This window comes from Pleuronectes platessa, chromosome 5 (genome assembly GCF_947347685.1).
Source record: "Pleuronectes platessa chromosome 5, fPlePla1.1, whole genome shotgun sequence".
NCBI lineage: Eukaryota > Metazoa > Chordata > Actinopteri > Pleuronectiformes > Pleuronectidae > Pleuronectes > Pleuronectes platessa.
Genome location: NC_070630.1, coordinates 6,749,049 through 6,763,963, shown reverse-complemented (window position 1 = coordinate 6,763,963; position 14,915 = coordinate 6,749,049). Strand labels below are relative to the sequence as shown.

The 14,915-nt window shown below is 41.7% G+C and overlaps 1 protein-coding gene across 1 annotated transcript; it reads left to right on the top strand.

Annotated features, from left to right (window-relative positions):
* The first annotated feature begins 679 nt into the window (after positions 1 to 679).
* apbb1 (amyloid beta (A4) precursor protein-binding, family B, member 1 (Fe65)) lies at positions 680 to 10,591 on the top strand. Its single transcript, XM_053422487.1, has 14 exons — positions 680 to 829; positions 1,446 to 2,110; positions 3,781 to 3,986; positions 4,070 to 4,129; positions 4,338 to 4,417; positions 4,519 to 4,585; positions 5,033 to 5,179; positions 5,556 to 5,683; positions 6,486 to 6,600; positions 6,722 to 6,806; positions 6,888 to 6,968; positions 7,107 to 7,222; positions 7,589 to 7,765; positions 7,935 to 10,591. Exons 2-14 carry the CDS (start codon positions 1,468 to 1,470, stop codon positions 8,088 to 8,090), a joined length of 2,061 nt encoding a protein of 686 aa, XP_053278462.1. The 5' UTR covers positions 680 to 829; positions 1,446 to 1,467; the 3' UTR covers positions 8,091 to 10,591.
* The last annotated feature ends 4,324 nt before the right edge of the window (positions 10,592 to 14,915 follow it).

The following is a 14,915-nucleotide window of genomic DNA, read 5'->3' as shown; positions in this document are numbered from 1 at the left end:
ATGTTGCAGCTGAACACCCCTCACCTCACCCTCCACTTGAGGGAGAACCAGTGGTAGCCTGCAAAAGATGTTCAGTTTGTCCAGTTTGGGCTGCTGTAAAAAACACATGGTGGCCTCCGTAGAGAGGACTCGCTCCTGATGTTAATATAAAGTATTTAAATATGAAGGGACCTTTCTAGGATGAAGAAAACAACAATTCATACAATTTAGATGAAACACACGAGTGAAAACACCACTAGGGTTATTTTAATTCAATTTCTGGCAATAAATCCCTTTCACCTAAATCGTACACACTGGACATTGACTTTTTTTATGACGTTACTAGTCAAATTTAAAATACTATATAACTCCAATTGTTGGAAAAAAATATTTTTTTTATTTACGAATGTCACACTTGTCAAATTGTAAGTATTGATCTCATGAACATGTGATGAATATTTTAGTTATGAGACATTTACAAGTGTATCATAAGAAACCTATATAAAGTGGTGCAGTGGTTGCAGGGTGAGTAAACGCATGGTCATTTTCATCCTGACAAAATGCAGCCCTGGATCAATAATGTTATTAAACTCTAAAGAAGTGCACTTTATTTTATTTGTTATATTTTATTTATTATCTCCTCCTTCCTTTTCTTCGTTGCCTTGGTGAGTGACAGCCGCTGCGGGCTCGGTCCGTGACGTGGATCGGTGACGCACGTTCGTCCTCCATCAGCAGCCGAGCCCACGAACAGAAAACACCTCGAACTCAGCCCCTACACGGTTCGTGGGAAATATGTAGGTAGCTCGCACGGGTCCGCACAGTTCGACATCGGGAGGTTTTAGCGCAGCTGGTAAGTCGCATGTTATCAACACACGCTCCGTGAATCACAGTCGCCGCACTCGCTTCTGGAGCTATACCGTTAGCCTAGCCAAGATGACGGCGGCGGTGATGGCGGACGCTGCCCGTTATTTTCCAGCTGCTGCGGTGGCATCTGATTCACATCACAGCATGTCAGCGTGTAGTTAGTTCAGAGACGGGTTTTTTCTTTAGCCGACTGGATGTAAAATGGCAGGGCGAGCTAACTGTTAGCTCAGTGGCTAAAGAAAAAAATGTCGTGATAGCTAATGGAAAGTGAAGCTATGTGAAGTGCGTTTAGTGTTCGTGTGAAAAATCCAACAGTCGGTGTAACAGCGGTGATGGGTAACCCGGAATAGACGCGTGTCAAACCGACTTCGGTCTCTAGGTTGTTGGTGCTGCTTGCGGTCATCTTAATGTATATATTTAACATCTATTTGTGATTGCTACTTAGCTAACAGCTACCAATACAATCTGAATATAATCATAACATCACCGTGGTTCGTTTTCACAAGCCGCGGTGAGAAACTGTGCTGAATATATATTATTTATTGCTAGCCTGCTAGCTTGTCTGCTAACGGTAATGCTAACAAGTCTCTCCCTCCTACCAGAGCACCTACATGGAAAGTTACCATGGGCGGCCATGATGATGAAGAAATGCCATATCTCGTGAACAAGCAAAAGCAAGACGAGGAGCTGAAGAACAAGCTGAATGACAGCAGCCACTGGTGCGACCAGGAGACCACCGGAAACAACGCCAAATGGGTGAAGGAAGGCCGGAACCAGCTGCGGAAGGTGGCAGAGAATCACCAGGACCAGGACCACAACTGCAACATCAGCCAGAATGGGAACAAGGAAGAGTTCCCTCACCAGAACACCTCTCAGGAAGAACAGCAGGAAAACGAGGAGCAGACTAAATCTCCAAAAATCACGATGACCCCTGGGCTCAGTCAGGAGGAGTCCAAGATCATCCTCAATGAGCCGCTACTCATCGACACTCTGGAGTCCACAGAGGAGAAGGACAAGGAGAGGGAAGAGGATGGTAAAGACAAAGACAACAATTCAGAGGAAGATGAGGAGACATCAGTCGATACCAGTGGAGAGACAGTGACAGAAGATCAGAGTGATGTGGAGTCTCAGAAGGAGGGCGGCATTGTGGGGAGAAACGCCTGCCTCCTCTTCTCCAACATGAACGGGACACCGAGTGATGAAGAGACCAGCTGGCCCGCACTGTCTCAGGACAACACGGCTGACAGCACTCCCAATGGCAACAGAGGTAAACACCAGTTGATGATATGGTGTAACACCACATTCCAATACGCAATGACAGGTTTTGAGAAAAGAAGTTTTCTGTTCATACAGAAGGACATTTCCCTTATTCACAGGAAATAACAACATAACAGATTATAATATTTGATAACTGTACCACTGATTCTACCTTGTAACAGACCATGTCAAAGAATTGCAGTGATAGAGAAGGGAGGACATTTAACAATAACTTTAGGTCTTATTTTCTATTTTGAGAAGGAAGAAGTGGGTGGGGGTGAGGGTGGAGGTCGGGAAGGGGTAAGAGACATGAGGGAGAGAAGGGAACGTTAAGGGGAAGAGTGTGGGACATATGAGTGAGGTGGATAAGGTGGAGAGGTGAAGGGAGGGGAAAGGGAGCTTCCGTTGCTCGACCTGAGCTGAACAACCAGCAGCCTTCCTCAAAGTGTTGGCAACATGTTGCAGATCCAACGATCTTCTTGTCGAGTTGTTTCTCGTCCTCGTTTACTTCCTTCTCCTCCTCCATTTGTTTCCTTTCCTCTTCCAGTTGTTTCTTTTCATCATCTAGTTGTTTCTTGTTCTTCTTTAGGTATTTTACTCCTCCTCCATTTGTTTTCTTTCCTTCTCCAGTTCTTTCTTTTCCTTAACTAGTTGTTTCTTGGTCTCATTAAGTTCCTTCTCCTCCTACTCGAGCAGTTATTCTCCATCTCTTTTAAATTCATAGCCCACATCTGTTCTTGCTTGTCGAGGTCGGCTTTGGTGTCCTCTCCAATGCTGATGAATCCTTCCAGAAACTCCCTCTCTGATTTAACATTAGAGTAAATGGAGAGTTCCCTGCTACTCCTTCGGTTTTAGAGCTAATAGGTCTGATAGATTTCACAGTTACATTTCTATGAAGAGCAGGAATCGTCTCTAAGTATAAGCTTAGGTAAACCTACATTGTGCTGTGGTTGTCCAACAAAGGTGTTCTACAATTATATACAGTGGTTGGAATACACAATTAGTAAATACAATGTGATTTCGGAGAGAAACAACCAAAAGTGTGTGCGACACTGTGTTTAACATCTGCATAAAGGGTTCTGACTTTCATTTGACGGAAATGTTTGTGTCAGTGAACTGTGGTGTGGTTCTCGGGTGTTAATGAGGCTTCAGAGGTCATCAGGATTAACCACAGCATGTGGACCTGCTGCTATTCCTGAACAGGATTGATTAATGTGATTGCCCAATGAACATGTACACCCTTGTGCACACCGGAGGGATAGAAGAGGGCAGGTGGTATGCCTAGTTCTACCTGTCATGGATAGTCGGAACTGTAAGGATGTTTTTTGAATGTTCACAACGTGGAAAGATTTCTCCTTGTGCTGCCGATGGCCAGTCCAACTGTGACAAACCGGTCGATGTCTGACAGTTCGAGGCAGATGGCCGCCCACATTGAACCTGCTTCTGCTGGAGGTTTCTTCCAGTTCAGTTAATTAGAAAGTGTTTACCTCTACAGTCCCCAAAGTGTGAATCCTGGGAACTGTTGGGTTTCTATATAATTTTTAAGGTCTCGACTTTACTTTTTAAAATACCTTGAGATTATGCATGTTATGACTTGGCAGTTGACAAATAAGACAGTATTTTACCACTTATTTAACATTTTCCCTTTCCTGTGCTTCTCTTTTGCTTCCTGCCTTTCAGATTCCTTTTGGGACTCTAGTGCTTTTGAGACAGACACAGACCTGCCCTCAGGATGGATGAGAGTGCGAGATACATCAGGCACTTACTACTGGCACATCCCCACAGGCACCACCCAGTGGGAGCCTCCTTCACCCCTGGGTAAAGTTGGTGATTCCATGATGTCATCAACTATGTCACTGGAGACTACTCCCTGTGAGGAGCCTGAGGTGAGGTCCAACACTACTTTAACTTGGCCGAAGACACAGACATGTGAAGCTTGAGGTAATACTAACTTTGCTATATTTTGCAGGAATCATGGGCTCAACTCTCCAGCACAGATGAAGGAGCGGGTGATGCAGAATTGTGGAAGGTACATCTTGGAAAACATTAAATTTACTCCAGACCTATTATTAAGTATTGGTATATTGTCATATTTTGGTGTCAACAAAAGTATTCGTATTCTTTGTATTAAAACTATTTGTTAAAAATATCGGCCAGTCACGTTTACATCTTGTAGCTAGAATAGCTGAGCAAAGTTGATATTTTTAATCGTCTGTTTTTATCATCTGTAACTTCAGGAAGAGGGCGAAGTTGCATCTGATCAAAGTCTGAAGGAGTTTGAAGGAGCAACTCTACGCTATGCATCCATCAATCTCAAGTATGTGCCATGAAATCAGTTTAATTCATTAGTAGGTGGTATTTAGCATCCTGTGCTTTTCTGATTCTCCCTCTGTTGGACTCTTTTCTTTGTTATTATAGCTACAATTACTCCCAGTCTGAGGAAGATGAGAAGCTCGCTCCACTCTCCACAGACATAGAAACTAAGGTAAATCAGTGTTTGATGTTGGATTTCCTGAACTAGATGACAGTAAACATTGTCTCATAACCAGATTGAGTTTTAGTAATACTTCTGATGCTGTTTATCTCAACCACAAGACTGTTATCAGGTCTGGAGCTTGTCTTCACAGGGCTGAGCTATGGCTCAAAAGAAATGGAGGAAACTTCTAAACAGAAGTTTACGAGTAGAATTTAAAGTTGGTATTTATAGTTTCTAGGGAGGCCAAGTATTTTTTTTCCTACATGTTTTAGATGAGCCATTTGTCATTATTGTTATCAACATTATTGCTTTATTCAATTGAACTTAAGGCACCAAAGTCCACATCTATCTATATTGTTCCAGTGTTTCCAGAAACAAGATTTTGATTGCTATGTTCTTCAGTTTCCCTGCACCATCCTGTTTTGTACTAATATCTTGTGTATTTGCACTTTTCAGTGTTTTGCGGTGCGTTCGCTGGGCTGGGTGGAGATGTCTGAGGAGGACATGGCACCGGGCAAGAGTAGCGTGGCTGTCAACAACTGCATCAGGCAGCTGTCTTATCACAAACACAACCTTCATGACACAGCTGGTATCTGGGGAGAGGTGAGTTTTTTTTTACTGACCCGTTTGAACATCCTGCTGTAATGTAGATGTATTTAAAAATACAATTTACTTGTTCAACACATGATTAGTGGAACACTGGCTACGCACATCTTTCTGAGGGTTGCTGCTTATTGTCTGATATTGCCATCTAGCATTTAAGTATTCAATTTAAGAATTACTGATCCAGTTACTTAAGCCAACTCTTTGTATATTTAAATGTTAAGACTACTAGATATCTATCAGAATTGAATCAAAATATTAAAAATAGTGAGTACTAATGCCTTTAAATAAAAGCAGCCCACAGATCAGATTAGTCATGGGTGAAATATCATGAAGCTAGGCTGCTTGTAAAGAGTGTGTGTGTGTGTTGTGACAGGGTAAGGACATGTTGATGGTGCTGGAGAACGACACCATGAACTTGATCGACCCACTGGGACAGACTCTGCTTCATGCTCAGCCGATCGGCAGCATCCGTGTCTGGGGTGTGGGCAGAGACAACGGCAGGTCAGTAACCATTCTATTCATTGTAGGGCCCAAGCAAATGTCTAGTACAGTTTAATTACAGAACTTTAAAAAAACTACCTTAAGCTTAAAGAATACTCATTCATTATTGATTAGTTGTATTTCAGTTTAACAGAAAACAATGCTGTGAATGTTGGATATGGATTTAATATGTTTTACATGCCAACGTTAGAATTTGCTTGGAAAAAATAGGTTTTTAGATTCTCTCACATAATTTATGTACTTCGTCTCCAACTCTCTCTGACTTTAATGGCAACTGACAGGATCTTTCTTATAATTTGTGCATTGAGATACATTTTTACCTTTTTAATTGAAATTACACTTGTTTCATATTCTCCCTGATGGTGTGTGAGGAAACAGCTTTTTGTCATTATTGTGAATTAAATGCTTTTAAACAGCTGAGTCTGCATTTAGATTCACATTTAACATAATGTAGGCACTCCTGTTGTCATGAATCAGTATCATAACCTATACTCTTTTTATTGCACTCTGCTTCCCTCTGCTGGACGGTTATGAGCATTACACTCAAAAATAACATCCTGATTTGTACTTCGGTCTAATGATCATGTTTTTTCTTTCATGCTGCGTTTCCCATCTCGAAAAAAGGGAAAGGTATACTTCACTGACTTCTGTCTGTTTTTCAAATTGTCTTGTGAGGTTTTTTCTTGCCACAGTGTATGTGTCTATGTTTTATGTGCACGTAAGGCTAGATTTGTATAGCTCACACATTTATGCTGTGTTAATAATTCAATATGTGAATGTGACCTTTTGCATCCACCTGCAGGGATTTTGCTTATGTGGCTCGGGACAACTTGACCCAAGTTCTGAAGTGTCATGTCTTCCGCTGTGACTCACCTGCCAAGAACATCGCCACCAGCCTACATGAGATGTGCTCAAAGGTCAGCCGCTGCTGCATTTAATTTAGTTTCATGATTAAGTCAATACAGTGGCTTCGCTCATGATCAGCTATGGATTTCTTACATGAACTTCATGTGTTTTCATCCCTTAATTAAACTTTAGATAATGTTGGAGAGAAAGGCAACCAGGCCAGGAGTGAGCAGACTCAACTCTGACCCAGATAAACCCATGGTTTTCCCAGTTGAAGGTAAAGTGTCTCAACTTTGAAAGTTGTCAAAATTCAAAAGTGTGACAACAGTCCACTTAATACTTCCTCCTTTCTTAACAGAGTTTCCGGTTCCAAAAAATGAACTCTTCCAGCGCTTCCATGTTTATTATCTTGGTTGTGAGAATGTGGCGAAGCCAGTCGGTAAGAAAACACTTTCAAACATGTAATGGTTTGTTTTCATTCTTCAGCTGCTTTGAAATTTTGAGAATATCTTATCTTTATGATTATATGAGCTGGAGTAACGCAATGTATTGTCTTTGTGTGTCTTTTTTTTCTCAGGTGTGGAAATAATCAATGACGCGATAGAGGCAGCAATGCATGGCAAAGATAAAAATGATTGGACTCCTGTCTCTGTGGATGTTGCACCAGCGACACTCACAATACTTTCAAAACAGGTAACATATAACAAACTCAACACGAGGAGTCTAATGATCTATATCAGGGACTAAAATGTAATTATTATGTACCTCAACAATGATATGGACATGTTTCAATGAAAAATGTTGTTGTTATGGTCACCTCCTTTCACTCAGTTTGATTCAACATTCTCCTTTTTTCTTGTCTAACTCTTAACTTGAGTTCTCAAACTACAATTTTTACACTAAGACAGAACAAAATGCAATATATGTTAATGCATCATCAACTAAGCTTCATAAATGCTTTATTATATCGACTTTTGTTGAATGTTTGTCGTTGCCATTGTTCTCTCTCAAAGTATTTTAAGTACAGTCTTAAGGTATTTTACTTTGTCATTTATCCAGAATGACGAGGTTCTGTCAGAGAACCGGGTGCGTTTCCTGTCTTTCATGGGAGTTGGGAAGGATGTCCACTCTTTTGCTTTCATCATGGCCGAGGGTCCACGAGATTTTAACTGTCACATGTTTTGGTGCGAGCCCAACGCTGCCAGTCTGAGTGAGGCTGTCCAGGCTGCGTGCATGGTGAGTTGTAAACAGATACACATGAGATGGAGAGATGAGATGAAGAGATGCTCTACTGTTTGTTCTTTCTCAAAGTCAAATGTGAATCACAGTTGTTTACATGTTTAGTCTGGTGTCTGGAATACACCATTTATACTCTGTGTGTGTGTGTGTGTGTTCATTTTCAAAGCTTCGCTACCAGAAGTGTTTGGATGCACGTCCGCCCAGCCTCGCCTCCTGCCTGCCCACTCCTCCTGCTGACTCTGTGGCTCGACGTGTCAAGAAAGGAGTGCAGAGTCTGCTGGGCAGCTTTAAGAGCTACAGGTCAGGCTCTCAATCCCCCTGAGTCGGAGTGAAGACGATGCAAGCTCCATTACACACAGGGTCCATCACCACAACCCCGTCTCACTCTCACATCTCCTCCGCTCATCCTTCCGCCTTACAACCGCTTCACTCGTCTAGTCAGTAGTCTAGTCTGTGGAAGTAGTTTCTCGGGGGAAATGTGTGTCTGAAAAGATTGCATCTATTTTAAATCTTAAGTTTAAACATCAATTTTATACTCATCTCCAAACAGATGAACTCCTGGTATCATTTCCTTTCGTTGCTGGGATTCTTTCTGTGAGTCTTAACTATTTTTGTGTTTTAACAGAAACAATGCTATGAATGTTGAATATGGATGTAACGTGTTTTACATGCCGACGCTAGAATTTGATTGGAAAAGAGGTCGTTAGATTCTCTCACAGAATTTGTCTCCTTCCCCTTTTCTCCTCAGTGCAATTATCATCTCTAACACTCCTCTTTTTCTACTGTCTAAAGAAAGTACTGTAACGCAGTCAGATGGTGTCGAGCATCTTAATATTGATAAAACATCTCTCCACCACCTTTTGGTTGTAAGAAATGCGCTGTAGGCGTCTCGGCAGTGTGCCACGTAGTTAAATGTCCCTGACCATCCCAAACAATGTATTTTAGTCTTCCAAAGAACTCTATGGTCATTTGTCACATAGTGAGCAACCACTGATTTGAGTGTAGTGTGTTCCTCATACATTCTGCATGAACATTTGCAAGTTCAGTGCTTGTGTGCAATAATCAGGTGTTCCTGTATGGTGTGGTGATGCGGTGGCTGCCGTGTGATTATCTGTTTGCATTCATGAGAGGCTGAATAGATGGAGTGTGACGGAACATCAGAGCCATGTTGAAAATCATTATCCGGTGATAGAAATAATAGTAATAAGAAACACAAACTCTGGGTTTTCACACAGCCGCCAACAAACCACTGAATAGTACTGTAGTAACTCACCACAAGCTGCATGTATGGATAGCTTAGATTACTCGCTGCTTGCAGCGGTTTAGTGCTTAAGACCCATTAATGTATCCTGTAAATTCTTTCTCTGTGTTCCTGTACGGTTAAGAGGAGGCTGGAGTCGATGTGTTGTTTCGTGTTACATAGGCATGTCACTCTAGTTAGTGTCAGTGTATATCATAAGCTAGCAGTAGAGAGGTAGACTCCCTGTCCGTTCCCTCAGACTGAAAAGATGAGAGCAGGTCCATGTTTGTATTTACACTTTGTGTATATGGGAAACCCAGAGAACACGTCTCCAGTGGGTCACGTTTCATTTTCCCCATGGTCCCATTTTCACACGCGTGGGCCCCAGCCCCTCCATTTAATGTATTTTTTATTATTTCCACACACTACGATGTACATGGTTGAAGATGATTTTCACATTAGCCTGTTAGATTTAATTTTTATAAAGAACACACTAATTAGCTAAGATGTATTTTATCTTTGTGTCTGTCAGTGATCAATACTACTGTATGTAGCACAATAGTAATAGTCATAGTAAAGATGCAGTTAGTAAGACTTCTCATTGGAAATATTGACCTGATTGGCCTCATTGTCTGAAACAATGGGAGATATTCTCCAAACAGAAACTAACCGACAAAAATAAGTCTACGAGTTAAATAATTGATACGTCTTTATAAATTAAAAATAACATTTTAGAATAAATGAATGCCTTCATTAAATTACAACAAAAAACAGCAAGAAAAGAATATATAGACATGGATAACAAATACATCTTTGAATTTTAACACTAATATCATAACTTCTATGAAACGATAAGATTCTAATATAATTCTAATATGACCAATATATCGTGCTGAAGTGAGTTTTTATTTTAATTTTAATTTTATTTTTTAATTAATTTGTCTCACCTGTTATATAGATGATTGTTTTTTTAACATTATCTAGAACTTTTGTTTTTCAAAAAGATTATAATTGATTGTAAAGTGTCCTCAAAAGTTAAACTGAAAACTTAACTGTGTTCGATACTGATGTGTAAAGTCTGTACACAAAATCTGTCTTTAAAAGTATAAATGGTAAATGACGCTTAGAGGATTGTGCTGAGACAAAGATTTCCAAATATAAACCTGTCAGGGACTCTGCTCTGTTATTGTCTGACCTCGTTGCCCAGTTTTAAAAAGCAGAGCGATGCTTCGTGACGACTGACCTCAAACGCTCAGTCACAACGTCCTGTCTATGTTTTTCAAATTTCCAAGTTATCTCAAACCAACTCTTACCAACTGCTTCTTTATGTGTGTAAGATATAACACTAAATGAAAACTACATTGACTCGTGTATAACTGCCTTGTCACTCATGTGTCACTCGGAATTATTGTGCTTTTACTCCTTCAAAGTTTTGCCGTGTCCAGTCAGTGAGAACACTGAAGCCAGATGAGTTCAAAAAACATTAGCAGATTAATTTATTTCTGTTCATGTAAATTAGGTGTATAAAAATTGTATGTATATAAAAGTCACTGCACAATAAATGTGAACATATCATAACTGTTCATCTGGTGGTTGTGTCATATCTTGGCAGTTTTTTTCAGGTTGCTCAGGTGAAGCCAAGTGGCTCTGAAGAGATTGCTTTCCAAAGGGCAGGTCTGAAGCTGTCTCCTCTGGTTTGTGGTTGTCGAAGCACAGCCCTCTGTTTTATTCTTCATTTTCTATCAATGGCTTTATCTGTCGTTCCCAGCTTTTCCATTAAAATGTAAAAGAAGCCACACGCACAACCTGTCTGGCTCTTTTGCATATGCATTTAACTTGCTGACACCGGTTTTACCATATGTATTGACAGACCAGCGGCACAATGCGTGAACAAAAAAATGCAAAACACCCCCCCCCCCCCCTCCCTCTCCTTGCCCGAAGTCATCTGTTCACTTCATATCGGCAGCGCTGCCCCCACCTGGCGAGTTCAAAGGATGGGTAGGCCTGGTTATTGTTATCCTAAGAGATGGCTTCGGAGATGAAAGGTGCACATCAAGTGGAACCCACCGCAGCCACAGACTGGTAATAATGGGCTCCACCGTCTCCACATGAATATTGGGAATGCCACGCCAGCAGGGAACCCCCTCCCCCCCCAAAACAGTCAGACAGATCAAGACTCCAGCTTCCCTTTTGAAGAAATGAGGACGGGGACCCCCAGTGGTAGGTGACTTGTTTGGCTTCTGTTTGAATAGATTAAACAAATCAAAGTCCACAGTCACACTCTGTCTTGTTGCATCACGTATTTTACTTACAACAGGTGTATTTTTTTTATTACAAACATCTCCGCTTCTTTAATACCATGGAAATATTGCTGTGATTCACGCCACAGGAGTCAACCTGGACATGTTTGTTTACCTGTGTATTGATGGATTATAGCTCATGTTTACACACAGTTGCCAGTAACACACAGATAAAAGTAATGCAGTCTAATACAACACCCTTTTGTTAGGACTGTAACCCAAACTGGTTTGATGCCTTTAAGCATTTAATGCAATTTTCGTAACAAGTCTGTTAGCATTTCCTCCATAGCCACTAGTAAGGCTGTGTTGACGTATCCATGCTACATATAAATGCTAACCAGGCCCCCCGAGTACGTAATGTAGTTCACAGGAGAAAATGGCCCAAAGAAAAGCCTCTTCAAAATGAAAGGGCTGGAGTCTCTGGTTCTTGCAGGGAATTTCATTCTTCTAACACTTCATCAAATTTGATACAAATAATAATGTGACCTCATATAAAACTGAATTTTTTTTATGTAAACTGATACTGCAAGGCAATAATTCAGGTTTTGTCATGTCTATGGAAATATATAATGATGTGACCAAGCAGAGAAGGGATCAGGAATGTAAAACTTATTTCTAGAATGTTTTTTACAAGATATTTGAATAAGCTGATCAACGGAGACGCTTCTGGAGGCAGAGGGCGGATCACCTAAGTGAGGTACAGCCAGATGTTTGGCAGCTCTTCATCAATGTCAACAGCTGATCCATGACGTCTTCCAGAACTTTAACTACCTTCTCTGCTGAAACAGGCCCATCCTCCTCCTGCTCCGTGTCAGGACCATCTTTAAATTGACAAAAACCTGGCGCACACTCTGCCATAGTGCTCCTAGTGTCCTCAAAGCTGCCATGGTTGAGAAAACTGTCAAAAATGATCTTGGAAAGCATCTCCATCCACCTGTGGCTTGGTCAGAGCAGGTCTGTGCTTCTTCCTCTTTTTTAGTTTGATCTTGATCTTTATCTGTTTCCTTTCCACCATAACCCTGGGAGATTTATCTAATTTCAGACTCCTGCAGGAGATCGATAGTGGAGTCAGACTGTTAACTGATTTGCTGCATCTCCTCCTCAGTGTTCTGGGTGGATGCAACATCAACAGTTTCCTCAGATAGCTTCTCCACCTCCTCCTCCTCTGTGACTGAGGTCTTCACATGAGGAGTGAGAGTGAGGTCAGTCTGGCTGCTGATTGGCTGCATCTCCTCCTCAGTGTTCTGGGTGGACACAGCATCAACAGTAACTCCCACCTGTGGCTGTTCTTCAGAAGAGGCAGCACCTGTGACTGGCTCAGTTTGAGCAGGTTTGCGCTTCATCTTGAAAACGATTGGCTCCTTTCCACCATAACCCTGGAAGATTTCACTCTTTTTCTCCTCCTACAGGAGATCGATAGTTGGGTCAGTCTGGTTGCTGATTGGCTGCATCTCCTCCTCAGTGATCTGGGTGGATGCAGCATCAACAGTGTCCTCTAACAGCTTCTCCTCCTCCTCCTCCTCCTCCTCCTCTGTGACTGAGGTATTTACATGAGGAGTGAGAGTGAGGTCAGTCTGGCTGCTGATTGGCTGCGTCTCCCCCTCAGTGTTCTGGGTGGATGAAACAGTAACTTCCACCTATCAGCAGAATTACACAACAAACTAATTAACAGATTTCCACAATGTGACTTTGGCCATGGAAGAACATGGCCAAAGGCCCCCCCCTCTTAAACCTTGTGAGCTAGTTTTTTTTAAATCCAACACAATTAATGGACGTGTGTGTAACTTGCTGCAGCTCGATTGAATATGAGGGGACTGTTGGGCCTTGGCGGAGCTCTATGTGCTCAACTGAGTGTCATTAGTTAACTACTATTTTAGAGAGCTGTGTATTTAACTTGATGGGCATTTTGAGGTGTTGTTTTATACTGAACAGCGTTTCAAATAATCAGTTCCCCTCTTTCCTGTCGATTGCAGGTGACAAAAAACTCAGACAAAAAACAAGAATTACAACCTTAAAGAGGGTTTGATTCATTGCAGGGCTTCAGAAGTCGACTGTATCAGGTGGTATATGAATAACGTACGTTGAGCTTTATATCTTGTGTATTGTAATTCATTCTCTGACTGTGGATTCGTTATACAAAGATCATACAGTAGTTCAGGCTTGTATATATTACATTATGAATGTTTGCATGCTCCTCTGAACCCAACTCCCTGTGTTCCCTCTGTGTTCTGCTGCTTGCTGTGTTGCCGTCTATCTCTGAAGCCAGATTTATTCACTCCATATTTGCCGGGTGTCAATCACAATTTACATAGGTCGTCCCATGGAGAAACTAATCCCGATTTTAATTATTCCTATAGACTAATTATGCACGTGGCATTTGTTTAATGGAGATTTATTTGGAGTAATGAAAGTGTAGTCTTGTGGAACATTGCATTTCCTCTCAGTGTGGAGGAGCGGACCTGTGTCTCCTCCGCTGGCCTCTTCTCTATAATCAGCCATCTCAGGCAAGACAAAGGGAGACGCTGTGAGATCCACCTTCAACCTGGCAGGAGAGAGATGATGGAAACCGCTGTAGGGCCCGAGCTTCTTCTGACTCATTCATATTGTGCAAGGATTCTCATATCCTCCGCTGCCTTTATTTCAACTGTGCTAACCAGCTGTGATTTCTGCTGCTTCTTCTTAGTTTCGCCCGCTCCTGGGTTCGGCAGAGATCTGTGCTACTTGGTAATCAGGGCCGACACCACAGTGTGCTGAGCTTTGGTCAGGGCCACAGCAAATCAAACACAGCCACAGGAGATGTGTGAAGACACAGAGTTGGATTATCTACAAAGAAAAAGTAGATGAGAGAGTAATGCTTTCTATGCTACCACAACAGGGACCGTCAGAAGAAACAAACCGTGCTTGCACAGTCCCATAAAAAATAAAAATCGGACAAAATAGATTATAATGTGAGACACATTTGAAAAACAAACATGGAAAGGCAGGTGATGGAGAATGAACGACGCACAATACAGATGCAGGACGCAAATGCTGCTGCGGTTTCTATTAATGCTCTGGGCCATTCATTTGGGGATTAAGCGGCCTAATCTCAAAATGTTCGGTAATTCATTCTCTCCCAAATAACACAGTGATTGCTTTGCCAGTGGGAGCCGGGAGCAGCCCACCAGTGTCGGGGTGATCGTTTCGCCAGCGGTGCTCCAGTGGTTCCAGCAGCTCAGCGGTGGTTCAGTGACAGTTCACTACACAGACCAATCTAACAAGAAGCACTGACTCGGCCGCTCTGTGGCACGGAGCGTGTGAGGATGCGTGACGGCGACAATCCAGACCGTGATCTCAACCCATGTGCAAGTACCCAAAACACGTCCTCTATTTTAAGACTGGTTCATTGTACATTGTTACATATGAAGCTGTGCACGGTTAAAAAAAAAAACAGTGGAGAAAGAAGTATTTGCTGTATTAAACATATGTTCATTCATAATTAATCTGTAAATAGCTCTTTTAAATCTGGTTGTAACAGAACTGGTTTCAACTGTTTTTTCATTTGGTTGTTGAATCGATAAAAAAATATAATTAATATTCATGTTTGTTCTGTATTTAATATTGCAAT

Coding starts and splice junctions, on each gene's coding strand:
- apbb1 (XM_053422487.1), top strand. CDS start 1,468: ATGGGCGGCCATGATGATGAAGAAATGCCATATCTCGTGAACAAGCAA. Junction 3,987..4,069: donor CTCCCTGTGAGGAGCCTGAG/GTGAGGTCCAAC, acceptor TATATTTTGCAG/GAATCATGGGCTCAACTCTC. Junction 4,418..4,518: donor TATGCATCCATCAATCTCAA/GTATGTGCCATG, acceptor TTGTTATTATAG/CTACAATTACTCCCAGTCTG.